We start from the raw sequence: 25,648 nt of genomic DNA, 5'->3' as shown, positions 1-25,648 counted from the left end.
GAAATTCAAAGAGAGTCTGCGGAGAAGAGATGTAGGAAGGCATGAAGGAGACATGGGAATCACGTTTTAAAAAAATCACTGTCCTGCAGCAACATGGATGGACCTAAAGATGATCATACTAAGCGAACTAAGGCAGAAAGAGAAAGACATAGACAAATGCCATATGATATCACTTATACATGGAATCTAAAATACGACACAAATGAACCTATCTACAAAGCAGAAACAGGCCCACGGACATAGAGAACAGACTTGTGGTTGCCAAGGGGGAAGGGGGTGGGGGAGGGACGGAGTGGTAGTTTAGGGTTAGCAGATGCAAACTAGTATATACAGAATGGATATAATAAACAAGGTCCTACTGTATAGCACAGAGGTCTATACTCGAGATCCTATGATAAACCATAATGGAAAAGAATATTAAAAAAGAGTGTATGTATAACTGAATCACTTTGTTGTATGGCAGAAATTAACACAACATTGTAAATCAACTACACTTCAATAAAAAAAAATAAAGAGTTTGTTCAGGGAAAAAAATAACGGTCCCTTTTTAAAAATTTTTATTTATTTATTTATTTTTGGCTGTGTTGGGTCTTTGTTGCTGCGAACGGGCTTTCTCTAGTTGCGGCGAGCGGGAGCTACTCTTCGTCGTGGTGCGCGGGCTTCTCACTGCGGTGGCTTCTCTTGTTGCGGAGCACAGGCTCTAGGCACACAGGCTTCAGTAGTTGTGCCTCGTGGGCTCCGTAGTTGTGGCTCATGGGCTCTAGAGCGCAGGCTCAGTAGTTGTGGCGCACGGGCTTAGCTGCTCCGCGGCATGTGGGATCTTCCCAGACCAGGGCTTGAACCCGTGTCTCCTGCACTGGCAGGTGGATTCATAACCACTGCGCCACCAGGGAAGTCCCAATAACTGTCCTTTTTGAATAAAACTTTGGGATCGGGTCAGGATCTTTAATGGAGAAAGATTTCCCCCAACTTTAACTCTGAATATGTCTTTCTCTTGTTTATAGCTTTTAAGAAGAGTATATTACTATTAAAAAGGCTAAAGCATACAAATCCATTCATTTTAGATCATTGCCCCCACACTGAAATGGCCACATCTTTTCTAACCTACCCTAAAATTTACTCCCAAGACCTAGAGATTCAATGGAATGACAAACTTTTTCATATTAAGAGTAATCAGTGGGCTTCCCTGGTGGCGCAGTGGTTGAGAGTCCGCCTGCCAATGCAGGGGACACGGGTTCGTGCCCTGGTCTGGGAAGATCCCACATGCCACGGAGCAGCTAGGCCCGTGAGCCATGGTCGCTGAGCCTGCGCGTCCGGAGCCTGTGCTCTGCAACGGGAGAGGCCAGTGAGAAGCCTGCATACCGCAAAAAAAAAAAAAAAAAAAAAAAAAAAAGAGTAATCAGTGATAGTGATAAGAAACATTAATTTCATGAGTGAAAAGCTCTAATGACCCAGAAAGAGATCTACTTTTATCTTTACATAAAAGGTTAGTACTTAGTTGAAAGCTTTGACTATTGCTGAGAAACAAAGCAACTGGCTTGAACCAACTGAACTGTAAGAAAAGCTAGCGAGGTATTCACTACTGGTATGGACAGGGAAGTTGGATAGGGAACAAGGCCTGTGAATATCGAAAGCAATTCCCAGAGACACCTGCCATCCTATTGAAAGTGCACTGGCTCTGTTCCTCAGTCCCAGGAATGCCCTGAGGAGTGGGCCTTTGGAAGAGTCTATCAGGACACAAGTTTTCAGGAAGAAAAAACCATCCTGTATTTTATGCATCCAGTAGGTATACGGCATCTCCTTAGAGGCTTCACGGCAAGCCATGAAATCATGGAGGCTAAAAGGAAAAAAAAAAAAAAAAAAAAGACAAACCTTCATAAGGCAAACCCCCTATTTCCTTAGCTATGTTTGCTTCAAGAGTAGGTATTAAAAGAACTGGCCTGGACTCTAAACAGATGTCAATGTCCTGAAAGGAAAAAAAGGGAAAGCAGGAGGAAGAAATTGGGGAGAGAGAGAAAGAAAGGGAAAGGACAAAGAAAAGGAAAAAATGAGACTAAAGAGTCATGACAACTAAATGTGGTGTGTGATCTCTGACTGGATCCTGGGTTGGGAAGAAGTAACTAAAGGCTAATACTAAGATGACCATGAACTGTGTCTTGGATAACAGTACTGTAACCAGGTTAAGCTTTTTTGAGGGTGATAATTATACAGCCATCAGTAAGAGCATGTTTTTGTTCCTAGGAGACAGATGCTGAAATATTTGGGGGTGAAGGGCCATGATGTCTGCAACTTACTCTCAAATGGCTAATCCAAAGGGGAAAAAAAAATCTAGGTGCAGGATGGACGTTCAACGTACTATTCTTTCACCTTTTCTGTAAGTTTGAATTCTTTCGAAATAAAAAGTCTGGGGGAGGAAGAAAGGAGTAGATAATTCTCCTACCTAAGAGGATGGGGAGATGTTACATGCCTTAAAGTCAGGAGGAGAGCCTAGAGGAGGCCGGAGTTATTTAAACGGATGCTAACTTGTAAACCATACATGTGTACTGGAAGCTCCCATTCAGCATTGCTGAAAATCGGTTGTAGAAAAGAAAATATTCTACTTACTATAATCTGTTTAAACTTTCCTATGCTGTCAACACATTAAGTTCCTTGTGTAGATAATGAAGTATATAGTGCAACACTCACAGGACTATTAAGTATTTCATTTTACATGTGAAAAATCTGTTAACGGGGAATTCTGTACCATCTATATATAAGTATAGACAACATATATATAAACAAGAATATGAAGGGAAGACGTGCTCTTTTACCTGGTAGGAAAATAATTTTCCCCAGTTATATCTTTTCTAGTTGAAAAGTACTTTTAGCGTCTCCCAAATTTGTATAGGTACCTTATTTTCTGTTAATGCTTCCATTCTGTTGCCTCACTATGTAAACACACAGGCAATTTCTCAATTTGTGCTTCTCTGAAATACATCTGTGATGAAGAACTTCATATTAATTGTCATTCATGCTGTTGTGAGCTGTGCCATTTTAAGTGCTGAAACCTACTGGCCACTATAAAATAGAAGTACTATCTGTATTAATAATATTTTAATGGTGCAAAGTTAAGAATATGAGTACCATAATAATAACAAGTAACATTTACATACCACTTGAGAGTTATGAAGTGCTTTCATATACATTAACTTCTCTGCATAGAAGTAAAAATGGAAAAGAACAAGAAATACGTAAATAAGAGAGCTAGCTAGCTGTGATAAGTAAACAAAGGTTATGAGTGATGACAGGCATCTTAAATGTTTACAACCAGCTATAAAGGAAAAATTCCCTGTTGTGTTGTCAGAAATGAACAATTAGCAAATTCTGCAGAAGGGAATGCAGTCTGGTGCTTTATGCTAAGAATGGGAACCAGGCAAGTCTCACTTCTATTTTTAACTGGGTTCCTGACCTTGTGACCTTGCATAAGTCCAGAAGGCCCTCAATTTCTTCTCCTACCAACTGGGGTTGGAGCCCCAACCTTGCTCACTTGGGTGGTCTATGAGTTGGCAAGCATCACGGAAAATTCAAGATGCTGTTGACAATCACATATTACTGCCTGTCTGCATCTCCTAAGAAAGCTGCAGAGCATGACAAAGACTCTTGATTGACTATGCTTCCTGCTTTTATACTTGAGAAAAGAGATTCATGCATCAAAATTTGGAATAGAGTACTTTTAAGGCTCCTGGGAACACTAACGTTTTCTGATTCCCACTTATTCTCTCTGCCCCAGCACCCAGGCTTTATTATAAGGATGCAACCAGTGGTGGAAGGCTGGGAAACATGAAGGCTCGCTAGCAAGAACCCTCTGCCATGAGTAACAAAACGCTCTTTAGAGGAGCCCAGCCTGACTACACTAACTATGCCAGAATCACCAAGCCTATGCTTGTCATATTTGGGATGCCAATGGCAAATGACTTCTTAACTTGGCCAAGGTTTTTAAAAGAGCTAAGGAGAAAAATTCCCCAAGATGCTGCAGTGTAGAGAATAGCCAACTTCTTCCCCCAAACTAAATATGAAGCTGAAAATACATCTGGAAATGGTCAAGTAAGAAAGGTCTATCCCAATGGCCTCAGAAGACAGGTGTTTATACCTGTGGTGTAGAGAAAGAATTCCACAGAACCCACCCCAAAAGAGTATCTCACACCTACTCCCAGATGCAAGGCAGACACAGTAAAACTGGCTCGGGCTAACGAAGGCAGAACTGAGCACCCTCCATTCTCCCGCCCCCATGTTTCCATGTGGCTGGATTCTGCTCTCTATTCCGTATTCTTCTGTCCTCAAAGAGGAGTGACTTTTCTGACGAGTGACTTTGGGAAAAGGAATCGAGCACAAGTGGTTGGCTCCTTATGGCCCAGCATTTTTATTACAGGCTCTAGTAGAAATCACCAGAACACAGCCCGTCTCAGCTCTTTCTGATCAGCATGCCCACCGAGATGGTATATTCTGGTTTACTCTGGCCATGTGATAAGCTTTCTGCAAGTGAAACGCCTACGGTTTTGGGGGAGCTGAGTTCAACTGAGGCAGAAAGTACTAGAAGCCATTTGGATATATCATGTTACTTTTTTTTTTTTTTTTGCGGTACGCAGGCCTCTCACTGTTGTGGCTTCTCCCATTGCAGAGCACAGGCTCCGGACCCACAGGCTCAGCGGCCATGGCTCATGGGCCCAGCCGCTCCGCGGCATGTGGGATCTTCCCAGACCGGGGCACGAACCCGTGTCCCCTGCATCGGCAGGCGGACTCTCAACCACTGCGCCACCAGGGAAGCCCCATGTTACATTTTTCAATCAAGCTGTTATCAGTAATGAAGCTGGTAGGTTCATCTCCATTTGTCTTAATTCTATGCTGATTTCTCAATTGGTTCTGACTCAAGAGGGGAAGGGAGTATTATTTTTACTGATGCCCTAAAACCGCACAATACCTTCCTGGAAACTCTTTTCTAGTACGCATTAAACCAATCCAGAAACCCCAACAGCCTCACCAATGACTCCATAGAGTAGAAGAAACCAGAGAGAGCCAGCTGTCATGGCTGAGGATGCATGTCCTGTGGGTGCAGAGCTTTTACAGGTCTGCTGCAATTTTTTAAGCTCTGGAACTGTCCGTGGAAGAAAAATGAATGGTACCCAGCTGCATGATTTCAGGCTGCATTTTTATTATAGGCTTCTAACGTAAATCACCAGAACAAAGCCAGTATGAGCTGCTTGAACGGCAGAGACAAAAACTATGTCACAGAACAGTGTTAGGTAATTTTTTAAACTACTGTATATTTATATCAACAGAAGACCTCTAAGTTTTCGTACTCCTGGGCACCTCTGGTAATGTGTTTTCAGTTTATTTTCTACACATTCCCGCCTCGTTTTTTAGCATTACAGACTTGTGGGTGCAGCGGTGTACTAAATTCGTTTTAAACACTTAGGAGTTCTAAGTAGAGCGCTATCTTCTCTAACAAGGGCTTGGTGTTATTGTACTCCATGTCTCATCCAAGGGCATATTCTGAGGGGAAAATAAACCTGCCTAATGGGATGTGGAAATGGGAGAAAAGCCCTAAGCCCAATACTGAAGGTTTCTTGCTCAGGGATGAATCTCTGGGGAGATGAGTGTGCTGCCTGGAAACGTTCCTTTCCCAGAAAGGAGCATGTGGCCGCGTCAGAGAATCACCTGGGGAGAAGGCCAGACAAGGTCCCTCAGGTTCCCTGAGGCTGGGGTGGATGGGAAAACAACCCCTCGGCTTCCTCGTGGGTTCCCTCCACCAAAATCCGCTGTCCCTCTTAATTCTACTGTCTTACTTTTTGTTGTCCCTTGAGAGGAACAAGATGGCATCACCATTTCCACACAAAGGTGAAGGGAACAATTCATTTAGGCTGAATTGCTTTTGGAAAGTGATAACCTTTAAAGGCAATGGGGGAGAGTGTGCATCCTTGCACAACCAGAGGGAATTTGGAAAGAGCTCAATCACTTGATCTGTGTCTGTGATAAGAGGACGGATAGGATGAGCTGGGAGGTGTACAGATCTCAGCCTCAGCTGCAATCAGAAAGGAAGGATATCTCGGTGGCAGAGGAAAGGAAGCCTAAGAGAAACACAAAGATGCCTTCCTGTCTCATTCGGAGTCTAAGTCGCTCACATTCACAGCCTGGGCTGCAGACCCAGCTACGTGGTCTCACCCTCTGTTCCCTCCTGTAAAATTTCAATTGTAGTAAAGTCTCAGCCCAGACTTAGGTTAAAACAAAACAAAAAAGTCTGCCCTAAGAATTGATTGCCACAACCTGCTCTCAGGTGAACCTGGGGTTCAAATTTACTAACTCTGTGGTCTGAGAACCCCCAAGCTAAGAGATAAACATGAAAAATGGCCTGGCTTAGACCTGGGGTATCTGGCAAAAGCCCAAGTAAAAGCTCTTTGGAGAGATTCACTCTTACCCCAGCCAGAAGATTCCTGCTAATAAAGTCAAACGTGACTTCATAATACAAAATACAAAATACAACAAGAAGATCATCTACCATTTGCCAGAATCGGCAGACACATCAAAAAGCAGAACAAGATAGCCCAAGAACTTCAGGTAATAGAATTTCTGAACACAGGCTATAAAATATTTAGATTTAACGTTACCAAAGAAATGAAGAACTGAATACATGAAAAAGGAACAAGATATTTTCAAAAAGACAAGAGAGGTTTGAAAGAGAAAAACAGAATATCTATAAATAAAAGATACTCTCAGTGAAAAAACAAAAAACAAACAACTCAGTGGGTATGTTAAACAGTAGAGCATATATAACAAAGAGAGAATTAGTGAACTGGAAGAAAATGTAGAGAAAAGTTCCCAGAATGAAACATTGATAAAAGATTCTAAAAGAATATTTCGTTATGGCTACTATTTGCATGGTAAAATGTATCGCTGGGAGCTGCCCAGAGTCAGGGCTGCTCTCTTAGTGGGGGGTCTGGAGAAATCCAGTGTCCGGGGCACTGAACTGGTAGCTTATTCGGTCAGATCTCCTTTCACCCATTCTTCTTTGGAAGCAGCACTCTTTTCCTCTTTTCTCCCCCCCCCCCCAAGATTTAGATCTCTCACCTACTGGACACTAATAAACAGCACATATGATCAGCATCAATGCTGAACAGTCAATGCCTGTGTGTGTGTACAGTATGTGGACATACATCTATTAACATTACCACATATACACCAGTTGATGGTATCCATGTTTTGTAATATACACATACGTGCAAAATAATAGCAGCTACATAAATCAGACTTCCAACAGTTATGGTAGAACAGAGATTGGAGGCTGAGCATTAAAGTGAGGTCAGAAACACGAGTTCTAATCTGACTAGGACATGAAGTCACTGAGTGACGGCCGGGCAAGTCACAACAGCAGTTCTCTCATCTAAGTTAAAAGGACTAAACTGGATGACTTCCAGGATCTCCTCCGACTCTATTCTCACACTGTTTACAATGTCGAGAAGCAAACTAGCTTCACACCATTCGTGTACTTTATTTTGTAGGACAGGTCTCTACCCAGAGTCTGTTCTTACTTACATTAAGAAATGCAATCATCTGGCTTTCTGGGCTGGAGCAGACCAGAAGTAATAATTGAGAAGTGAAAAATGAGCAAGAAGTGGTTCCTAGAATCAAATATACTGACAGTAGCTTTACGAAGGAGTTGACGGGTAGATGACTGCAATCACAAAGACTGTAATATGAAACCTAAAAAGAAAGGCTATCTTTAGCCATTTCCTGTAGGATCAGATAATTTTACACACCTCAGTAGACCCTGAAGGCACCATTATATTACAACAACATATTGCTGATAACCTTGAGCAATCAAGAAAAGGTTAGCTTATGATCAACATACCCTATTTAAAAGGAGAAAAGTCGGAAATACATTTTAGAAAGATTCCTATAAAGAAGCTAAAACATATCAAAAGGGTTTTAGATACCTGGAATATTCTTTCAAGTGGACTCATGTATGTGCTCATAAGTATCTGCAATTATATAGAGAAATATTTATTATGGGTGTTATATATACATGTTCTGTGCAAGGGACTGTCAAGTGGCCCGAGTATGATCTATGAGCTGCTTTTTAGAACCTTATAATCAAACACAGAAATCCCCATAAACAACATACATAAAGGATGGTCAGTCAACTGCGAAATATATATTGATACTATGTAGAAACACTAGTATTAGATTTCACTGTGGGGAATACCGCATGTGAGAATGGCAGAAGCGTGGGGGAAGGAAGAATGGTCGTGAAGAGGGAGGCTTTCAAGAACCCACCGAACGCTGGAAAAAGATCCAAGGCAGGAAGGAGTTAAACGCTTCCCCAAAGGGAGGGGAGGTCCTGCTGCCTACTGGACATGACGGTCCATGATGGTCATGCGTCAGCCGAGTCCACGGGGGAAATCCAGTTAATGACGTCAGAGGACAAGTCTGGACCATCAGAGAGTTTAAGAGCTCATAGGGAGCCTCTCCACGTTTGTGTGCGTGTGAGCTCGCGGACACACCTCTTCTGTAGAAGCAAGGGTCACGGGGCAGAACAATGCAACCCCTGGAACACCCCACTCTACAGAGGGATGAGGAAAAAGTGTAACAGTGGCTCAGACAACAGCAAGATTAGCGTCTGAGAGCACAACGTAATTATAAGTTCTACAGGTTACATTAAAGCAAATCACTGAAACGGAAAAACCTTTTAATAGAAAACTGTCACATTTTGTCTTCTTCGTCAAATAACTAACCATCATTTAAGTGTGAATGGACAGAGAGGCAAATGCAGATCTGACTATAAATGTATGCATTTAAACACTTTTCCCGAATGCTCTTTTCTTGAATTTCTATTTTGTTTAGAAGTCTTGAGTTAAAAAAGGTTTATAATTACATTTAGAATTAAGGGTCAGAAGAGCGCTTCAGCCTAATGCTCTCTAGAACTATGAAGTATTTCTAAATCTATTAGGTCCTTCAAAACAAAAGTTATTACCAATATCTGCTATGTTCAGAGAGCTACAATATTGCAGATTTACCCAGCTTTAAATAAATCTGCTGTAAGAAATTTTAAAAATAAATTAATCTCAAAGTACTTTACATAAGCATTCACAGTATCTTTTCTTAAAGGGGCAGGATCCCTTTCAGAGCGATTTGCATACACATTCAAGAAGAAATCTCCAACATAAAGCATGGTAACTGCATTGTTTGTTAGTTCCCAGAGGGCAGGCATCACTTTAGATTTATTCACATCAGATTTTCCTCTCTCTTCATTCCCCTTCTGCTTGCTAACAGTAGTAACACTCTTGTGAATAAAAGAAAAGTTTTGTAAAATGGGTAAGTAATATCTCAGTTCCACTTTTCATGCCATAGCTGCCAGGGCCAATCTAAAATATCTCTGACATGGAAAACTCCCAAGGCTTTTTCAGACAGGCTGATCCTGAGAAAAGCGGAGAACATTCTTGCATACGCATGGGGAAGAAAGCTTCTATTGCCCTTTCTCCAGTTCTAGGAGCAAAAGGCAGTCATAGTTACTAGGCAGTTCCGTGTTATGTACAGATAAACGCTTTCAAACAAGTAAAACAAGAGCAGAATTACTAGTTTCTTTAATATTTTTTTTGAAATGAAATCGACCAGTATTGTTTATTAACATGTTAGAGGTACTAATTTCTCATTAATGGAATGTGGCACAGCCTGACCAGCAGCAGCAGGTACCTCCTGGCCACAGACCGACGAGCCACCCACCAGCCGGCATCAGCAAAGCAACAACGTTCTCTTCGCTTTGCTTTCTCCTACACAGGGATCAACACCAGGAGGGAGCAAGCACTGAGAGAGAGAGAGAGAGAGAGAGAGAGAGAGAGTGTGTGTGTGTGTGTGTGTGTGTGTGTGGTCTGCACAGGCATAAATTTCAAACAGACTTGATGCCTTGCGGAAATCTCGCCATTACTGGAAACATTTGTAAATTGTGAACAAATAGACTTGTATATCTCAAGACGTTTTATCAAACAAATACATTTCCTTTCCTATTTTTCTTCCCATTTCGCATCTCACATACAAACTATTACAAGTAGAGAGTTGGAATGACATTGATAAATAGGAAATAACTGACTCGAAGCAAATAACCTAAGATTCTGTCTATAATTCTACAGACAAATAATGATTTAATAAATTAAGGGAGATTCTGTATCAGAGTAAGGGGTCTTATTAGGTCAAAGCAAGGAGCGGAGCTGAATGCCTGCTAATAAAAACAAAGAGTGTTGTCCTTGGTTTAGCTGTAATCCTGCCTACCAGCAGGAAAATAGACTGAGTAACCTTTTCAGTCTGAAGATTTATGGTGGGATTCCACATAATTCTAAAACTAAAGGTAAAATTAGAAGATAAAGTGCCTGTAGTCCTAAGAAACATTCAGAAGAAGGGTCACTAATCAGAATGGAGGGGGGAGGTTGTAACCACCGGTAAAGACAGCAGCCTGAGTGATACAGAGCTGGTAGGTGCAGACATGCTGGGGCGGGGGGACATGGGGGATGAGAACAAGTATTATGGCGTCACACACAGACATTTACATACACATATAAATTTATAAATACACACAGCCAAGCTCAAAAGAAAGGAAATCTCCTGGGGCCCACATCACCCAGGGGTATAACTGCAGGAGACAGAACAGCAAAGGGGTTAAGAGTATGAACCTGGAAGCCAGACTACAGGGTTTGAATCTAGCTTGTCCACTTACTTTCTAACTGGGATAATGACAGGAACTGCCTCATAAAGTTTATGAGGTTAAAATAACCACACACACATAAAGAAAGCACTCAGTAAACGTTAGCTGACTTTCCTACCATCAGCATTGTTAACCACACTGAACAGACACCAGTTGTTGGCGACTTCAAGCACCTATGACACAGAATCAAGGCTGGCATTCCACTGGGGGCAGGGAGCCGGGAGCCACAAAATCCTGGTCCAGCCAGAAAATCTTGTGCCACCAACTGAGGAGTTGATATGGAGGAGGCCACCCACCTAGAGCCCCCGGCCCTGTTCCTGGCGTGGGTGTGGGGCTTGAAGGGCGGCACCATCCAAGCGGCGTGACAGCTGGGGGCCAATAAATGAACAGAGAAGCTGTCTGCTCAGTAAAGCCCAATGGGCCCTAACACAGTCACCATGAATTCCTTCCAGAGATGCCGCCACAGTCCAGGGGCGAGTCTTTAAGTGGAGATATCCCACTGAGTACTGAGCAGGATAAGCAGACACAAACCCATACCTGGACATATCCTGGCCAAAGCTATCAGAGGGGAAACACAGATTTCCTACAAAGGATACAGACTTCTCGTCGGCAGTAACAGACGTCTGAGGACAACGGAATCACGTCTTCCAAGTGCTGAGGGGACAGAACTGTCAGCTTGGGATTCTACGTTGTCATTCAAGAGCCAGGGAGAAACAGAAGGGACCGGAGGCCAGCAAAGCTGAGAGAGTGGATCACCCACAGACCCAGAACTCAAGACACACTAACAGAGGCAGGAAAGAGCACCCGGGAGGAGCGTGAGATGCAAGAAACAGTGTTTGCTAGAGAAGGAAAAATCAGATGGGGGCCTCCTCAACCTTCCACAAGCCAACCCCAAAAGTTGCCTTTAGCTGTGGGTGGAGGGGCGCCCCTTCCCTGAGGTTGCAGTGGGAGAGCTGTCTTTCCCCCTGTACTCCAGGGACAGCTCCTGATTTCTCAGGAACCTGATCCTATCAATAATTTCCTCTCCCCTGTATGTCACTCCTTTAAACCTAACTTTTGATTGTTTAACAAAATGTTAGAGGCACGTATTTAGAAACAATTTACAACGAAAAGCAGCAGTTCCCGCCACCCTCCGCCGCTAGTCCTGAACCACCTTCAGATCTTTGAGCTGTCATGTCTGGTATTTACCTTCCTATTTTTAAATACTATGCTGTGCCAGGGGACCTTTGGAAAATCCATCACTTTCTGGCCAAGGCTATTGGCCATTTGTCACGTAACAATCCTTCCTTAATCTGGGGAAAAGACAGACTTGACAAACTGTCCCAAGGACCCAATGTTCTTGTTTTTAGAAGATGGAGCCACCAGACTAGGCCCATGCCATTCCCAAGAGAGAATGTGTATCAGTTACGAGGGGAGATATTTTGCAATACTTTTATGTTTTATTCTGTCCCATAGAATTTACCCGTGCTTGTTACTTTATCACATTTCTATTCGAGAACAACATAAGCCGCCCCTAAGTGCAAGCCCACGATGACCTGAATGACACTGAAGTGGAAAAGTCAGGTTGGTAGGTAGGTAAGTCATTCCACCCATGGGGAAGCAGGGACTCCTGCCACATGCCTGAACTTGGCTGTGAAGGATCTGGAATGTGGATGAGCCTTTCCTCCTAAGAGTAGGGTAAGGGTGGGAGTTACAGGTTGGGGAAGAGGTGGGACGCTGTCCCTGTTCGAACTTTGGGAACAAAAAAGAGAAAATTTCACCAACAGAAGGCTGAGAAACCAGCAGAGGTGATATCTGACTATTACTTAATATTATCTTTATATAAAAACTTTTAAAACTTTGTTGAAAAACCTTTTGCCTAATAACTTGTCTCTTGGGAGCTCTAAATCTTTCACTCATTATCTTATTAAAAAAATAAAAAGCTAAAAGAAATAGTAACAGCCAATTAAAAAAACAAAACCAAAAGCAAAAACCAATCAATCAACTTAGGGCCTGAAAAGGAAAAAGAGGCTCCCCTTAATCTGTGGCCCAAAATATTCCAGACGCATATTCCTACATTACTTTTTTCTTACGTTATCAATTTAGGACATGACTTCTGATTATGGTAGACAAGAATTTAGTTCTTTTACTTGCCAGTATCCCAATTATATCACAGTTTTTTTTACATGAGTGGTTGGTGTTTCTATTATTATTATGTAAATATGTCTCTCCAGTGAGCTGTAAAGTACACACTGATTACATGTCCTTTCTTGAACGTTTTGTTTCTTCCTGGAGTCGATAGGTCTTTCATTTTATCATTTGCTTTATTTTCTTACTGCCTATTCCTTATTATTCTCAAAGGCTGGTTTCTCAGACTCATAGACACAGAGAACAGACTTGTGGTTGCCAAGGCGGGGCGTGGTGGGGGAGGGATGGACAGGGAGTTTGGGGTTAGCAGAGGCAAACTCATATATACAGAATGGATACACAAGGTCCTATGGGACAGGGAACTATATTGAACTATATTCAATATCCTGCGACAAACCATAATGAAAAAGAATATGAAAAAGAATGCACATATAGGTATAACTGAGTCACTTTGCTGTACAGTAGAAACACAACATTGTAAATCAACTATACTTCAATAAAATAAATAAAAAGACTCCAGTTTCTATGTAAAATCTCTTATTTACACAAGCATTAGATACCTGCTCTTCCCTCCCCACCTCCCTTTTCTTCTCAAAACCTCTCTGTTCTGGAGCCATCTCCTCTCCCACTGCTACACAGCCAGCAATCTGAAGCCTCTCCATGACTTCAGCAGGTTCCCATTTAATGGAAGGACAATTTTTTGAGAACCTGCCTGTCTGAAATATCATTATTCTACTGCTACACTTGATTTATAGTGCTGGATACAGAATTCTAGGTTAGGATGATTTTTTTTTCCCCCTACGATTTTTAAAGGCACCATTCCATTATCTTCCAGCTTTAAGTGCTGCTTTGAGAAGTCCGATGCCTTTCTGATTCCCAGTCCTTTGCGTGTGACTTTCCTTCTCTGTAAGTTCTAGTATCTTATCTTTACCCCTGGTGTTCTAATTCTACACTTCATGATGACAGCTCTGCACGGGAGGCTATTTATTCCTTGCACTGGGTCACTGGCGGGCCCTTCTGACTTGCAGACTCATGTCCTTCAATTCTGGGAAATTAATCTGTGTCATTTGTTTGATAGTTTCCTCTTGTCTACTTCCTCTCTTCTGTCTTCTGGAATTCCTATTAATCAGAGGTTGGACATCCTGGATTGATTCTCTAATTTTCTTATTTTTTCCCCGATTGTCCGACTGCATGTGTGTTACACTTTCTGGAAGATTTTCTTGATTTTATCTTCTGACTCTTCTGGATTTTTTTTTTCCATCCTAATTTTAATTTCTAAGAGCTTTTGTTCTGATTGTGTATTTTTTAATTTTTTAAAAGATTTATTTATTATTTATTTATTTTATTTATTTCTGTCTGCGTTGGGTCAGGCCTTAAGTTGTGGCACATGGGATCTTTGTGTTTTTTTTTAAATTTGTGAAACAAGTTTAGCAAAAATATATTGAGAATAAAAGCCAGAAACTGGTAAAGAAAAGCCAACTGAAAAACTATACAAACTTTCCCCCCAAATGATGAGACCCTCTGGGGAGGCCCCACTTGAGCCTGTACTTTAAAGGCCGATATGGCAGCGGCACTTGGTTCAAGTCCACGGAGAGAAAAACTACAGGGGAAACCTCACAACAACGCTTCAGTATTCACCGTTCTGGGGCTGGCTTCTCTCTAGGATGGAGAAGAAGAATTTCGAGGAAAAACTTCATATTAGTACAAAAAAAAAAAATCATACAGGGCTTCCCTGGTGGCGTGGTGGTTGAGAGTCCACCTGCCGATGCAGGGGATGCGGGTTTGTGCCCCGGTCCGGGAAGATCCCACGTGCCGCGGAGCGGCTGGGTCCGTGAGCCATGGCCGCTGGGCCTGAGCGTCCGGAGCCTGTGCTCCGCAACGGGAGAGGCCACAACAGTGAGAGGCCCGTGTACCGCAAAAAAAAAAAAAAAAAAATCATATAGCTGTTTCATAAGAGCAAAATAATCAAAATCATGGTTCCCAAGGCATTCGGGGTCTGAGTCCTTGCACAGGCCCCACTCTGGTCTCCTCTCCTGAGTGATGGCAACCGGGAAGTAGGCTGGGTAACGCCGTCAAGATTAAAAGAGGTAAGAGTGATCCTCAGAAAAAATACTACTCTATACATCTCAGGTGAGATAAAAACATTTCATATGCCAATTACTTTTCAATCATAACTTTAACCTAGAAAAATAGAGTGGGAGGGCACCCTGACATTCTGAGATTCAAGTGTAGCTGTAATGATGTGTAGTCAGGCTCGTCTTTGTTGAGGCAAGTGGGATCTTTTGTTGCGGCGCGCAGGCTCTTCATTGTGGCGTGTGGGTTTTCTCTTCTCTAGTTGTGGTGTGCAGGCTCCAGGGCACGTAGGCGCTGAAGTCTGTGGCACGTGGGCTCTAGTTGAGGCTCACAAGTTCAGTAGTTGAGGCATGTGCACTTAGTTGCCCTGAGGCATGTGGGATCTTAGTTCCCTGACCAGGGATCAAACCCGCGTCCCCTGCACTGCAAGGCAGAGTCTTTACCACTGGACCACCAGGGAAGTCCCTGATTGTTTATTTTTATTTTTATTTATTTATTTATTTATTTTTGCAGTATGTGGGCCTCTCACTGTTGTGGCCTCTCCCACTGTGGAGCACAGGCTCCGGATGTGCAGGCTCAGCGGCCATGGCTCACAGGCCTAGCCGCTCCGCGGCATGTGGGATCTTCCCGGACTGGGGCATGAACCCGTATCCCCTGTATCAGCAGGCGGACTCTCAACCACTGTGCCACCAGGGAAGCCCTGATTGTTTATTTTTAAATGGTGGTATCATGTTCTTGTTTCAAGGATGCAGCTACCTTCTCTTATCTTTCTAAGGATATTTATAAAAGCTTTTAATTTTTAAAGAATTCTTTTACCCTGTGCATTATCTGGTGCCTCTTATTTTTTTGTTTTCTTTTTATTTTGGGCTCTGTCCACTACATTGGAGAATTTCTTCAAATGTCTGGTGATATTTGGCTGTCAATTTATATATATATATATATATATATATATATATATATATATACACACACACACACATATATATATAAACACACACACCACATACATACACACACACACACACATATATATATTTTAAAAATTTACCTCTTGAAATGATCTTTTTTTTTTTAAGAAAATTTATTTACTTTTAATTTATTTATTTTTGGCTGCGTTGGGTATTCATTGATCCATGCGGGCTTTCTCTAGTTGCAGCGAGCATGAACTACTCTTCGTTGCAGTGTGTGGGCTTCTCATTGTGGTGGCTTCTCTTGTTGCTGAGCATGGGCTCTAAGTGCACGGGCTTCAGTATCTGTGGCTCACGGGCTCTAGAATGCAGGCTCAGTAGTTGTGGTGCACAGGCTTAGTTGCTTCGCGGCATGTGGGATCTGCCTAGATCAGGGATCAAACCCGTGTCCCCTGCATTGGCAGGTGGATTCTCAACCACTGCACCACCAGGGAACTCCCAGTCTAGTTATATTTTAAAGTAAGGTACTAAAATGCTGACTAAGCATTCTATGTAAATATCCAGGGCTTGCTGATTGGCGAACTTCATTCTAGGACAATCAATGAGGTGGCCAGGTAGCTTTTTTAATTGAGATCCCCCTAAATGTCAAGTTCTGTCAGGTTCCTATGGGTTCCTGCTTGGGGGAGGTGGGAAAGAGAAGAGATGGCCATAGCAGTTCACTTGAGCTCCTCAAACGGGGCAGGGAAAGGATTGGGCAGGCCCTGGGGTTCAGAGTACAGACACTCTCTGACACCAGTACCTCTTGCTCTGCCTGGGGTCTCTAGAGGGAGTGTGTCCCAAGCTGAATTTCTCCCCAAACTATAGATTCCTATGAAGGTAGGGCAGCTACCAAGGGGCAGGAGAGGACTTCAGGTCTAACTGCTCTGTATTCAGACTCTGAATTAATCCCTTTGTCTTCACCTCCCTCTGGCCCTCCACAATACCTGTTGATCTCACATCCGGACCCTTTCTGAGGTTGCATAGGGCACACCATCTCATTTCTGTCTAGTGTCTCTTTCTGAAGGCTTTCTGTCCTTTTCCTGGGTTACACTTAACTTCGTTCTCCCAAGTCAGGCCCTCCTCCATCTACCGTCTCTCATGCACGCTGGTCTACTCTCTCATCCTCTCATAGGTTTGTAACTTTGAATTCTTTCACTGTCATTTCAGTGGGGTTTCTTTGGGGTAGGAGAAGGACAGATTAACATGTATACATTCAATTTGCCACATTAATCAAAAGCCTCTTTAACTGCCCCCTCATTGGCTCCTTCTCATCAGCATTATTTTAAATCTTATTTTATTGCAGTAAGAACACTTAACATGAGATCTACCCTCTTAACATATTTTTAAGTGGACGATACCTTACTGTTGACTATAACTCATCAGCACTGAAACAATCTCAAGTTTCTCCAACATTAAGGAAAATGAGGCTTTTTTTTTTTAAACTGACTCTCTTTATTTATTTTTTGGCCACGCCCTGCAGCATGCGGGATCTCAGTTCCCTCACCAGGGACTGAACCCAGGCCTTTTGCAGTGAGAGCGTGGAGTCCTAACCACTGGACTGTCAGGGAATTCTCTACTGCATTCTCTTTTCCTTCCAAGCCAAACTTCTTGAAATAGTTGCCCACACTCTCTCATCTCTTCCTCAACATCCCCGAGTTCTTCAACTTTCTGCTACCTGCCTTCTAACCCCATCGTGGAAACGCTTCTTGTAAAGGATATCCCCCTTAATAGATCCAATGACCACTGCCTAGTCCTCACCTTACTTGAATCTCAGTAAGTTAGATACTGTGTACTCACTCCTCAAAATATGCCGTCCCTTGGAGTCTTTGACCCGGTACTCTCCTTACATCTTCTTACCTCTTTGCAATGGGATGCACACTCCTTAGCAGGGCTTGTATGGTACAGACTATGCTTTCCACACTGGCCTCACCTCTTGCCACACCATATTCCAGTTCTATGCTACAACGTACAGAACTTCTTTCAGTTCCCAGAGCAAGCCAAGCCCTGTTTTTCTTCTGGTCTTTGTGCATCCTGTTCACTTTTATTTGGCCAAATTTTGCAAATTCCCTATATCTGTGTTGAACGCCCCTCCTAGAGCACACTGTATTTCCACTACCAGCATGTTCATTGAAAAGTACTGCAATTGCCCACTTAATTGTCCAAGCTCCGTGAGGACAAGACCCACAGCGATCTTTTACCTTCTTCAAACCTGTATCATTAGAACTTCTACAATGGCTAGTGCATGGGAGGCATCCAATAAATGTCAGTTGAGCGAATGAATAAAGACACAATCAAGAGAGGGGGAGAATCAAATACTTACAGAAAGACACACTTTATCATATTTTCTCTTTAATGGGCCAGCAGAGCAAATGAATCTGGTCTACAGAAAAAGACTTGACACTATAACCTAAGTTCTTTTGGTTGCCTATTTCTATCTTCTTAACAGTGTATCTAACAAATGGTCACCATTTTTTGCATAAAAATAACCAAATGCATAGTCAGAATATCAGAGCATCAACACACCATCTCCACAGGCTTAGAGAAGGTCAACTGTCTGAATGTTTCAGTATATTTAAAATCTCTATCTAAGTAAATCACTGGGTTTTGAAGGGCTGTGGGAATGACAACGTTTTATTCTGGTAGTTTTGTTATAATTTAGGTCACACACCAACACAGCTCTTTTAAAGACAGAAACATTTCTGAAAAAGAGGAAGGTTAGCTCTGTTGCGAGAATAATCTATTAGGCTGCTCAAACAATGAGTGTGGTAGGCTCCAAAGAGGAAAAACAAAACCCAGCTCGAGCAAAACTGGATTTCTAGCTTTTGATTGTCATTTAGTGAATGTAAGACAAGCTCTCAATGCTCCAATGACCCAAATGACTTCACCATCATGTTGACAGGCCTATCACTGGGCAAGTATCTTCCTCTTTGGGGGCATAACAAGATGTCTTCAAAGCATGTTGACATTTAGTCATTTTGAATTGTCTCTAATATCTGACCACAGTTAGCCACAAGTAAAGAGCCTATCTATAGAAAACATGTCTATCTGCAAATAGATGTTTTCAATGTGAACTATAATAAATACCTTGCTAGATACTATATTCCCAGCTGGAGAAACCTAGAAAGAACTCAGCAGTTATGTCTAGTCTCTTGATAATGAACCAACCACCACGTGGAAAAAAAATGTTTTGAGCTCAGAAGGAAGAAAGAAGAGGTGTTGTGATGAATTGCTTTCCATTCACTTGTCTAAATAGATATTACTTTATTTCTACTATAGCTGAGTCTCTGCCCCAAAAAAGAATTTGTACATTTATAACTGGAAAATTGTCTCTTCTCAAATCAAAACAATCTCTCCATCAGTAGATACTCTAGGGCAGAGGGAAGGAGGGAGGGAGGGACAGACACTCCTATACTTGTCTTCTCCCAGAAAGACCCAACAGCAAGTCAAAGGTGACCCTAGGCATGGTTTACAGGAATAGGAGTCCTCCATGACAAAAAGCACAAGTAAGGAAAAAGTTCCAAGACACAGACACTGCCCTAGTATAACCAAAACCTTGGGTGCAGCAGGTACTTTGGAGGCACTGCCCATGACCTTCCATGGCAGTGACTCTGGGAAAAGAAAACCTCTGCCTCTGCACACCTGGCAGTGCACAGTTCAACCAGTTTTCTCTTGTATTTAAATGTTAGAAAGTGTGGAACTCACCCAGGAAACCTCTCCCTGCCCGCATCACCACCACGTACACATTCCCTGAAAGGAGGGCAGGAAACCCCACACCCAGTTGATACTATGTGTCCCAGACAGACCATGAGCCATGTATTAGCCCAAATATTCACATTGTTCCTTCCATTCTTTCCTTCAAAACGTCATCCACTTATGTGAAAATATATGCGAAAAATCGTGCTGATGAGTTAGTACACTGGACCCAGTCATTGCCAGTTTCAGTGAGAATGAAGAGATAAATGAGTAGTTCACTCAAAGCATACTGTGGTTGACTTTTTCTCCATTACTGACCAGTTCTTAATTTTCTAAAACCACAATCATTATTGACCTTATACTGTAATATCACGTGACATATGCTGCTTCCTTTGACGAGACTCCCCCTCCTCCCCCTCCTCCATGTATCAGCCTGACTCCCGCCTGCCTTCTCAGCTAGCTCAGAAGGTTGTTGCTCTTCCAACAACCCCTCCTTAACCAACCCTATCGCTTCCCCAGTTTCTCACAACAGTCCTTCTCTTACTGAATTCGGTAAGTCCCTGCATGGGGTTCCAAAACCATACTCCACATATGACCTCCACAGGAGCAGTGACACAGTACTCTGTGCATAAGACACATCTCCCCAGCTAGTCTCTGAACTCCTCAAAGGCAAGGATTGTCGCTCATCTTTCTGTTTCAGTTCATAGCACAGACCGCACACCCTGGTACTGAGTAAACAATCTAAGTTTGTGAGATGAGTGAATGAATACATGAACAAACGGATGACGTTTAGACTTAGAAACAGAACTACAGAGATGAGTCTTTGGAAAACATTTAGTCCAACCCACTTCATGCAAAGCTCCCTAGACAAGTATTTCCTAAGAGTTATTTTCGATAAAACATGAACATTGTGTAATGGAAACAGCATACAATAAAAATCTTACCGGCAAAGTTCCAGGCAGAGATGCATCAAAAAAAGATACCAAAGAATTGGGAGGTGCTGCAAAGTCGACTTGAGATCCAGAGAAGAGTTTGGAGTTGGAGGCAATCTGGGCATGAATCTCCAAACCTACCACAGCTGCCCACTCACGTTCACTAAAGAGGAAGACAAAATGGTTAAGAAGTTCTTAGATCTGTCAACATGCATGAATTTCTAAGAGCTGAAACCACAAATGTTAATTTTCTATTTGTGTTTTTAATTTATTAAAATTTTATATCCTACTTTAAAAACTGTGTCATATTGTATTGGTGACTAAATAAAAGCAATGCAAAATGAACACCTACAAGGCCGGCAAAGCAAAATTCACTTACAACATGGCATAAGGAGAGTTCACTGTGCAAACAAGAAGGTAACAGAAAAGAACAATTTGGCATCTGAAAACAATTTAGAAATGGGTATCAGGTGGTGACTGTTTGGCTGACTTTAATGAAAAGCAGCATTTTCTAAATTAACTGTGCTTTGTCAATTAATCGGTCAGTAAATGAAGAAAGCTGATCTTGTGAACGTTTTTACAATTAACATAAACATCAGGATTTTACTAGAGAAATAATGGTAAATAGTTGCACATCTCATTATTAAAAAGGAAGGGAAATTCTCAGTCATCTTTGGAATTCATTTTCTAACAATGGTTTGCAAGTAAAGTAACCAGAGTGACAAAGATATAATAGATCACCACTAAATGACACCCTTCCTGGGAATTTTGTGCAAAGGGAAACATTAAACCATTGCAAGTGGCTTTTTTTTTTTTTCTGGTTCCCCAGATCACTTTAAATTCCAAAGATCTAGTGTCAGGTTCCTTTGCTTGTTTTATACTTGATTGCTACCAAACCTAAGAAGGTGCAATAATGCAACCTAAATGCTCCAATAATCTCTTATCTGGCCACTCCTACTCTATTGGGTCTGTATGAACATTCCATACAGAGGTCTCTCCAGGTTCTTATAAGTGTGCTTATTCCATGGGTTATTATTAAACCCATGTATCCTGGGCAATCTGCAGATCACCTGGTGAACACCTACTTACTCTCTCCACAGTCTGCCTGTTCCTATCCTGCTCTTCCCCCAAGCAATTTTCTATATTATCGAAATTTTTGTTTACATGTATTTGGTTTTGTTTCAGTCATTTCAACACATGAAGTTCTACATCTGTAGTACTGATGAATTCCTTCTTTTTAAAGTTGGGAAGCACAACCTGTAACTGAGAGGAATTAAACGAAGAACTTACCAGAAGTTTGCATTCACCAAAACCTTATTCAATGTATTTTTGCAGTTTCATTACATGAGAGAAAAAAATACTTTCCATTCACAGTGAGACAACCTAATTTATGAAAGGAACAGAAACAGTGTTTCTGGACATTTTCCCTCTGTTCCTCCAACAGAAAAGCAAAATAACGGCAACCTAACTATCTCAAAAGAAAAACTGAATATTAGACACATGCCTTATGTTTCTGTACTTAAAAATAAACTATTTAGGTCTCATATAGTGAAATATAAACAGCTGTTCAGTGGATATTAAGCAAAATAAGCAACACTTTCTACATAACCGGAGGGATGATCTCTTGTATTGGCTGCATTGTCCTAGGTCTAGCCACACATGTTCAAAATGAAACGCCTCCACAGATAGGTGGTGTTTTCTGACTAATAAGTTACAACACTGCTGACTCGTAATAGCTCTAAATAAATGTTAGGTAAATAAGATTCATCTTCTACTGTCACCGACCCCGCTACTGGTGCTATTAGTTAAGGTGACTGAATCCACTCTTCTGTGCCGCTTTCGAGTCAGGAAAACACGTGCTATTTTACACTCGCGAATTACCCAAATATGCCTGTCTACCTGCAGACAGCGGTTTACGTGTGGGGGCGGGGCTGACAGAGGGCCAGTTTCGTGCTTTCATTTAGGTTTCAGCGCTGCAACTTATAGCCCAGCACCTCCCGCCCACCAAAACGTCTAGATTGAAGGCTGGGCTGTAGTGGCCATTATCTGTCCAGTCCCGCAATTCCACCTCACGCTTAAGCGGGGAGTAATGGTACGAAATAATATACCCTTTCCTCGGTTTCTGGGCCGTGATGAAGGGCTGCTGAGCGACTGAGCTCTGTCCCCTCTTCCCGCTGGACGTGGACCCAGTTGGAACCCCTCTTCCGTGGCGAGAACCGCCGCCAATCCCGGCGAAAACCCAACGCCTTCCAGGCCAGAACCAGCGTAGCATGGGCGTCGCCATTGCCTCTCCAAAGTCCTGGTCAGGTGATACAGCCGCCCTCTGCCGCAAGGCTCTCTGGGAAGCGTAGTTCTGGAAAGGGATAAACCGCTTTAGGCTCGGACCGGAAGACTACTATTCCCAGGGGGCACTGCGACTCGAAGGCTTCCGGAACCGGGCGGGGAGGGGAGAGGAGGGAATGAGAAATAAGGGAGAGGGTGGGAGGGGTTCTGTGTCGGAAGGTGTGACTCCTAGCGGGGAGTTGGAGAGCTTTGTAGCTGTGAGCACGTGTGTGAGTTTGAGAGAGAGCAGGTGGTGCCAGAGATCCAAAGCGGAGAAACCTGGCCAGGATTTTATAGCCCAGTTAACCTTTCGAGCTGAAGTAAATGACCTTGACATCTCCGCGAAGGCTTCGTGAACCCCAAACCCACTCAGTAATTTTTTCTGTTTCCTTTTCCACTTCACACACCAATTTGTGCATTAATGCAACAAATACCTATTTGCATGCCAACTATATACCAGACACAGTTCTTAGGCACTGGGGATTCAGCAATGAGCAAGGCAGTTGTGGCCGTTCTGCTCATGGAGCTTACGTTACTGGTAGACGAGACGTACCGAAAAGTTAACGAAAATGGGATGCTTTCACATAGATAACAAGGACTATATTTCAGCAGAGGTGCATGGAGACAAACATCAGGAACATTTAACTTATTCTTTTGGATCCTGGCCAGTATTTGAAACACTTTCCTTACCTACGAGGAAGTCTTGATAGCAACTACCATCATCCCAGTGGACTTCTTCTGTTTTCCTGCTTCAAAACTCATCCCCTCTTGAAACTCCCACTGATTTCTTGTATTTGAACACACAATTTAGAATAGCCATTCACCATGCTCTATTAGATCACCCTATTTTACACTAACTAATGTCTATATCCTGTCTCCACTAGCTCCTTGAGAATGGGGAATTGGTCTGCCTTATTCAACACAGTACTACCAGAATACAGAGTAGGCCCCTCAGAAATATTTGTTGAATGAAGTAGTGCAGTGTGAAGAATGCATTTGACAAGGGATGGAGTGGATGCCCTTTGGAGTACTAGTTGTCTATGAAGGAGATGATGAAATAGTGGGGTGGTTGAGGCAGAGAGAAATCGACCTCTGTGAGATAGATTAAGGAGGGTGAGATTGAAGGACTTGGTGATGGGTTGGATATGATGGTGGAAGACTAGGTGGGGGTGAAGTAACTCCTGAATTTCTGGCTTGTACAACTGGATAGCCGATGAAGTTATTCACTGAGATAAGGAAACTAGAAAAGAAACAGGTTTGCAGGAAAATATGACTTTGGTTGCCTTGGAGACATACAAGAGGAGAAGTCAAATACGCATCATTGATGCCTAACTGCATATGGTATGGAGCAGGGGGGAAAGCTGCATACTTTATATATTTCACACTGATAGATTTGCAGTTATTGATCAATAACCTGTTGATCGGGACTACAGGGGAGAGGAGCATCCTGTATCTTGGAAGTGAGCATGGGCATTCTTTAGCCAAAAGGACAAGGAGATCCTTGCTACCTTCCCACTGATAACCAGCCTGCTTAGGAGGCAATTCACTCCCTAGCATGAAGGGTTTGGGGGTGTTTGGAAACCACTGTAAGAGAGAGCAGCACACCTCATGAAAATCCTTATTTATGGGCAAAATGTGCTATAATGGAAACTCATCTTTGTTTATGAGGTAGTATCATGTAGTAATAGCACATCCCACCCCACCACTAGAGGGAGAGGAAATCCTATGCATGGAAGTGTATTTGATTTCTTTAACAAATGGACACCTTCCAGCTTGACGCATATGACGTAGTCCTTTAAAAATCCTGCAGGACCTAATGTCTCCCTTCTCCCCCAAGATTATCTGTCATTTCCGGAAAAGCCCACTGGTTTCCTCGTGCTTGGTCTAGTGTCTAGGGGTGCATTGTTTTCCCTCCTGCCTAGTCAGGGGCTCCCAGCAAACCTCCTACCATGGAACCATTTCTCTTGCGTTCCTCCTGCATGCCAACTCTGATATCTATCAGAATTCTTACTGACAGCTCTCTAGCTGAGAGAGTTATTTTGGTTTCACTGAAAAGGTGGCTGTCATCTGGAAGACACAGAGATTTTCATTTTCAAGAAGCTCAGAAAGTGGCAGGACAGGGTTCCTAGCAAAAACATTTTCTTAGGGAAGAGTCTCTCAGCTCTTATTTTATTCACATAATTGACACAGGACAAATAAATTTAGAACAGGTCCCTAAAAAGCTATGGAAGCCAGGACAGAATTTTGAGTTGTTACTTATAAACGGCAGTAGTTAGGAAGTATACCTAAAATAACATGCTTGGTTTTGTTTAGTATTCTTCAGAGAGTCTTTGAATATGAGAGTTGGAACAGACTGGCTTACCTCTGTGCTTGACTCTAGATCCCCAGGTATCTGTATAAACACATTGGTTTCTTAATACAAATAATTTCCCCCCCAAATCTAAGTGGTGTTTAATTGTAATCACTTTCTTTCTCATCCTTTCACTGGTTTGAGATGGGCAAAATGATGTGTGGAAACATGGTATTCTAGGATTTATAACTTCTTCAGTATCATGAGTACAATGTGAGGGAATGACACAAGTGGCTCTAAGTTTCCTTTTTTTTTAATGAAATAAACAATTTTAATAGAAACATTAAAATTTCAAGTAAAACTAAAAGGAGGTAGGTTCCACTCCTCAGTTTAATAATGTATCCTGGGAGTATATCTCAAAATCGATTTGTATACAATTTTGAATCTGAAAATTGTGTTAACTAACCTATTCTTTGATTAATGACTTTTGCTTTGTGGAAGCAAAGGCAGCACTTTAAAGACATCTAGAAGACTAATA

General features: G+C 42.3%; 1 protein-coding gene across 5 annotated transcripts in view; it reads right to left on the bottom strand.

Annotated features, from left to right (window-relative positions):
• The window catches only part of GATB (glutamyl-tRNA amidotransferase subunit B), an 81,083-nt gene extending 58,273 nt beyond the window's left edge, over positions 1 to 22,810 (bottom strand). For all 5 annotated transcript variants that reach the window (XR_014294785.1, XR_014294786.1, XR_014294787.1 and 2 more), the window contains exons 1-2: positions 22,607 to 22,810; positions 20,511 to 20,661 (exon numbers count right to left, since the gene is read on the bottom strand). Coding sequence is in view for 2 of the 5 variants with exons in the window: in XM_082629334.1 (XP_082485460.1) it covers positions 20,511 to 20,661; positions 22,607 to 22,782 (327 nt within the window). In the remaining 3 variants the exon portion in view is untranslated. The remainder of the gene's footprint in view (positions 1 to 20,510; positions 20,662 to 22,606) is intronic.
• Between the last annotated feature and the right edge of the window lie 2,838 nt (positions 22,811 to 25,648).

The sequence above is a fragment of the Mesoplodon mirus genome (assembly GCF_964341445.2).
Source record: "Mesoplodon mirus genome assembly, chromosome: 2".
NCBI classification, from domain to species: domain Eukaryota; kingdom Metazoa; phylum Chordata; class Mammalia; order Artiodactyla; family Ziphiidae; genus Mesoplodon; species Mesoplodon mirus.
This window is presented reverse-complemented; position numbering and strand designations above follow the sequence as displayed.